This window comes from Nansenia antarctica, assembly GCF_963989245.1.
Source record: "Nansenia antarctica genome assembly, chromosome: 18".
Taxonomy (NCBI): Eukaryota; Metazoa; Chordata; class Actinopteri; order Argentiniformes; family Microstomatidae; genus Nansenia; species Nansenia antarctica.
Genome location: NC_137691.1, coordinates 807,182 through 813,288, shown reverse-complemented (window position 1 = coordinate 813,288; position 6,107 = coordinate 807,182). Strand labels below are relative to the sequence as shown.

General features: G+C 46.7%; 1 protein-coding gene across 1 annotated transcript in view; it reads right to left on the bottom strand.

The window, feature by feature from the left end:
* Positions 1–6,107, bottom strand: part of LOC308173435 (contactin-3-like) — a gene marked incomplete at both ends in the record, with an annotated part of 50,860 nt that overhangs the window by 33,170 nt on the left and 11,583 nt on the right. Inside the window, one exon of the mRNA XM_080548468.1 lies at positions 282–463. Coding sequence (XP_080404594.1) covers positions 282–463 — 182 coding nt within the window. The remainder of the gene's footprint in view (positions 1–281; positions 464–6,107) is intronic.

Genomic DNA, 6,107 nt, shown 5'->3' with positions numbered 1-6,107 from the left:
AGAGAGAGAGAGAGAGGGAGGGGGGGAGAGAGAGAGAGAAAAAGAGAGGGAGAGACAGAGACAGAGAGAGAGGCAGAGACAGAGACAGACACAGACACCCACCCACCCTCACACCCACTCACACACGCACACACACACACACACACACACACACACACACACATACATGCAAACTGCAGGCTGGCCCACCCCAACCCCCTCCCCAACCCCCCCCCTCCACACACACACACACCCCGCCCCCCATAACACATTAGTGTGTAGTAGCAGCTTGGGTCACTTACATGCGAACGTCAGGCTGGCCCTGCGGCTGAGCACGGAGCCCAGCGTGTTGGAGGCGGTGCACTGGTACGTCCCCGTGTCCTGCTGTCTGTCCAGCCGGCTGATGACCAGGTCCCCACCGACCGCACGGCGCCGCTGGTCCCCCCCGACCCCCAGGTCCATCAGCGTCCCGTTCAGCGACCATCTGGAAGAGACGTAAACGCAAACACAATCAGCCAATCAGCCAGCCGGGACAGACTCTGGAGACAACGCATACACACACACACACACACACACACACACACAGAGGCAATGCACACACACACAAACACGCTCACACACACACACACACACACACGCTCACACGCACACACACACAGACACACACACACACGCTCACACACATTCATCACCAGGATCGATCTTCGCTAGGCTAGCTGTGCATCCTGAGCACCCCGCTAATGACGGGAAACCATGTGTGTGTGAATGAATGAATGAATGAATGAATGAATGAATGATCTTTATTGTCATTGTAACAGGTACAACGGAATTTAAATCCAAGCCCCAGGTGCTAACAGTCAACACTGTCCCAAGATAATAAAAACAAGAATGAGACATAAATAGACATAAATAGGGGGGATATGAATAGGGGGATAAGTGATCGGTAGGAATCTGAGAATGTATCTATTATGTGAACTTATATGCACTATATGGCCTATTCACAGGGGGGGGTATAGACAGGGGGGTGTTAGCATGTAACTGTGTACTTTTATAAACATGTAAACATATGAACTAGTAACTTATATACAGTATATGAAACCTAACTCAAGAATGTAAACATATTGCCGAAAACATGTTTGTGAGTCGTCGTGTGTGTTATGTTCCAGTCAGGGTAGATATACATAATACATCAGATTAGGTATGTTAGGTTATGGCCACACACGATTCACACACACACTAGTTGTGGTAGTTAGTGTTTGTCATGCTAGGTAGGTAAGATGTAGGATCGTCAGCTGCTGAACAACTTAAAAACTGATTAAAAAATCATTCAGAAGAAAACAGGGAAAAATGTTTTAATTTTGTTTACGCACGAAAAAAGTTAACCACAAAAAACACACAAAAAAAGAAGATGAATATGAACGAAGCCGAGGTGTGATAGGTATGGATGATATGTTCCCGCTTTAAAATGCAGAGGAGTGATGCCTGATTAGGACGAGGCTGCTGGATGTGGCTGAGCGTGAAATGACAATTCCAATGAAGAGAAAAAAAAAATCAATATTATTTTTTCCTTCTCAGCGAACTAACGAGCAGGGAAAATGTTGCTTCACACAGCCTTAAAACCAGCCGTGCCTCCCCCCCCGACTGTCTCTGACAGACTACAAAAGATGGAGCTGTCTTTCATGTTGCCTGTCTGCATTATTCATTCATCTAGAACACTGGGCCTCTCACTTAAGCCTGACTTACATTGCCACGTTTTTTCCAGGAACTGAAAACTATATATTTTTTTTAAATGTTGTTTGAAGTTGATGTGTGATGAAGTCTGAAATGTGATGGAGCCTTGGTTTCTGAAGTTACAAATATACATGTTTCACAAAAAGGACAAGTTGATTCTACATTCTTCCTCAATTGCCTTCAAAAGAGAGAATGACTGAATCCAAACCAACAGCTACTTCCCCCAGGCGACAGGCGACTGAACAAGCCCACTGTAGACACGTACCATCATCCCCAATTCCCCAGGCACAGCCCGTGTATACAGACGGCCTAAACCTTAAGCTCACAGCCACTTTACTACTTCAACTAGTAGTAAACTGGCCTATCCATCTATCTATCTATCTATCTCTCTATCTCTCTATCTCTATATCTCTCTATCTGTCTATCTATCTATCTATCTATCTATCTATCTACCTATATATCTATCTGCCTATCTATCTATCTATCTATCTATCTATCTATCTATCTATCTATCTATCTATCTATCTATCTATCTATCTATCTGTCTATCTATCTATCTACCTATCTATCTATCTATCTATCTATCTATCTATCTATCTATCTATCTATCTATCTATCTATCTATCTACCTATCTATCTATCTATCTATCTATCTATCTACCTATCTATCTATCTATCTATCTATCTATCTACCTATCTATCTATCTATCTATCTATCTATCTATCTATCTATCTATCTATCTATCTATCAACTATTACTAGTTGTACTGATAATTGTATCCTGTCTTATTTGTCACTTGTCCTGTACTATTGTCACTTTTTTATCTTGAATAATTATGCCTAGTGCTTACTGTCTGCTAATTGTCTGGATGCTGCTAATTGTATCCTGTCTTATTATTGTCTGTCACTTGTGTTCTGTACTATTGTCACTTTGTTATTTTGTATTCTGCCTGTTGTCTTATTGTCTTGTGCTGCAAAGTCAGGAACCGAAGCCTAAAGTTTACTCTCTTACAATGTGACGTAACAATAAAAGTTGAAACTGTAAACTGTAAACTTCCCTCAGCAGATGTGAACCATTATGTAAGTACACAGAGATGCAGTAGGAGTACTGTATCACCCACATTTAAAGGGTGAGGTGGGGGTGAGTGAGGTGGGAAGGGGGTGAGTGAGGTGGGAAGGGGGTGAGTGAGGTGGGAGGGGGTGAGTGAGGTGGGAGGGGGGTGAGTGAGATGAGGGGGGGGGGGGGTGGAGTGTGTGTGTGGGGGGGGTAATGGGAGAGGACAGGAACCAGCATGGGCAGATCACACAACCCTGGAGGCAGATGGAGTGTGAGAGTGTCTCGGCACGGCAACACACATTCACTAACCACCCCCCCACCTCAAACAGCAAGATACTGTTGCTGTGGAACAGCAGACGACCAGTCTACCAGTCTGTGGAACAGCAGAGGACCAGTCTACCAGTCTGTGGAACAGCAGAGGACCAGTCTACCAGTCTGTGGAACAGCAGAGGACCAGTCTACCAGTCTGTGGAACAGCAGAGGACCAGTCTACCAGTCTGTGGAACAGCAGACGACCAGTCTACCAGTCTGTGGAACAGCAGAGGACCAGTCTACCAGTCTGTGGAACAGCAGAGGACCAGTCTACCAGTCAGCGACACCGCTCATCTTAGCTCATCTTAGCTCATCTCAGCTCCCGCTAAGTACAGACCAACAGGGCCTGGCGTTGAACACCCCCTGCTAGGCTAGGAACACCCCCTGCTAGGCTAGGCTAGGCTAGGAACACCCCCTGCTAGGCTAGGCTAGGCTAGGAACACCCCCTGCTAGGCTAGGCTAGGCTAGGAACACCCCCTGCTAGGCTAGGCTAGGCTAGGAACACACCCTGCTAGGCTAGGCTAGGAACACACCCTGCTAGGCTAGGCTAGGAACACCCCCTGCTAGGCTAGGAACACACCCTGCTAGGCTAGGCTAGGAACACCCCCTGCTAGGCTAGGCTAGGAACACCCCCTGCTAGGCTAGGCTAGGCTAGGAACACCCCCTGCTAGGCTAGGCTAGGCTAGGAACACACCCTGCTAGGCTAGGCTAGGCTAGGAACACCCCCTGCTAGGCTAGGAACACACCCTGCTAGGCTAGGCTAGGAACACCCCCTGCTAGGCTAGGCTAGGCTAGGAACACCCCCTGCTAGGCTAGGCTAGGCTAGGAACACACCCTGCTAGGCTAGGCTAGGCTAGGAACACCCCCTGCTAGGCTAGGAACACACCCTGCTAGGCTAGGCTAGGAACACCCCCTGCTCATCAGGCTAGCACTAGAACAGCCATGCCTTTTTACCTACTAAAAGTAGGTAACCCTACTTTAGTAGTAACCCTTTTTAAAATGCTACACAGAAAAACTGCAGAATAGCTTCATACTAGCTTATCCTGATGTGGTTTTGAAAATGTAAGGATACTGGGTGGTAGAACGCTCATATCTAGGGAAAGTCATGAAAGGAGGGTCCTGAAATTTGATCGAGTGCAAAGATAGAACACTTTGTTTTACTACAGGGGTCACATGACCCTCATGGCTGATTAAGTGCTGGGGGACGGAGGTGAGGGAGGATGATGACCCGTTTCCAGACGGAGAGACGAATCAACTAAGGCAACACGCTGGTGTGAATCTGCCGACAGCCTCTGTGAGATGACTCATCCTGCCAGTTACTCATCCTGCCCGACTGAGAGCCCTGCAGTCATCATATCCACAGGGATCAGACAGTGATGAACTCCCTGTTTCATTCCACTTTATTCCACATAACTTTATTTACCTATCACTGGCGGACTCAGGGGGGGGGGGCAGGGGGGGCGACTGCCCCTCCTGGTGCCCCCATGGTTGAAAAACGTATTTCTTAAGTGTCCTTTTGAGTGGCGAAAATGAGAGGACGTGCCCTATTGGCTGTCCCTCCAATGGTCTAAACTTGACCATGTGCACTGGTGGGGTCCCATGTTGTGCAGTAGGTGCCCTTTTTTCCTTTTCGCCCCCCCTGCCCTTCAAACAGCCTGAGTGCGCCACTGTTACCTATGGACTTTAATGTTTAGATTTTTCGTCTGGATTCTTTGAGTTAATACCAAAGTCTGGTGCAAATTTCACTTGAATAGACTCATTGGAAACACATTTACTGGACACAACGTTGATGTGTTCAATACTTATTTCCTCCCACTGTGTTTACATTGTTCTTGAGGTGTCATCTTCATCATCGTCGTCCTCATCATCGTTATCATTATTTGAAATGATATGTATCTCGCCAGCAGTCAGTAAAATGGTTCTTACCAGCTGTGTTGTGAGCGAAAAATAGATAAAGACAGATGCCTCCAATTATTTCTCTGTGAAAGTGCATGATTGTTATAAACAGTATGCATGGCCTGTCAAACAGTGTCCTTAACACTAGAACAGCTGTGCCTTTCTCACCTGCTATAAGAGCCCCGCCTCGGGTGGTCAAATGATTTACTGTGGAAAGCTGCTACTTACACACAACGACCACTAGTTGGCCGTCTTGTAAATTAGCCTGCCTCTTACACAGAAAAACGGCAAAATAGCTTCATACTAGCTTATCATGATGTGATTTAGCTAGCACCGTAGCAATGAGCAGCAGAGCAGGACTCCACTACCTGGATCTGTTCCTGTATTCTCAACAGTGTCTCTTCTCATTTAACCTCATGTCTCAACTTAAACAGACTGACTTATACAGCGCCTTATTCCAAAGCTCTTTACAACGGCCTCTCATTCACACAGTCACACACCAATGGCGGCAAGCTACCATACGCCTTATACGCCTTATTCCAAAGCGCTCTCTTTCAAATGCTCTCAAACGGCCTCTCATTCACCCATTCACACACACATTCACACACCAATGACAGTCACACACCAAGCTACCATGCAAGGCGCCGGCCGGCCCGCTCATCGGGAGCAATTTGGGGTTCAGTGTCTTGCCCAGGGAAGGACACCTCGACACATGGCCAGCCGGGGATCGAACCGCCGATCTGCCGACCTTGCGGTGACCATTAGACGCCGGCTCTACCTCCTGAACCACAGACGCCCCTTTGAAACTCTGATTCAGTATTCAGATACTGGGCAGGTCTGGTCTGGTCTGAGAGAGCCTCCATATATGAGAAGCACATTGTTATTATTATTATTATTATTATTATTATTATTATTATTATTATTGTTATTATTAAAGCCTGAGAATTGACATAATTAATTCAAGGTATCAGCCAAAAGGACAATAAAACAGTAGGATAAAGGCGAGCGGTGGTCCTGTGTCTCTGTCTGTCTCTGTGTCTCTGTGTCTCTGTGTGTCTGTGTCTCTGTGTGTCTGTGTCTCTGTGTCTCTGTGTGTCTCTGTGTCTGTGTGTCTGTGTGTCTGTGTGTCTCT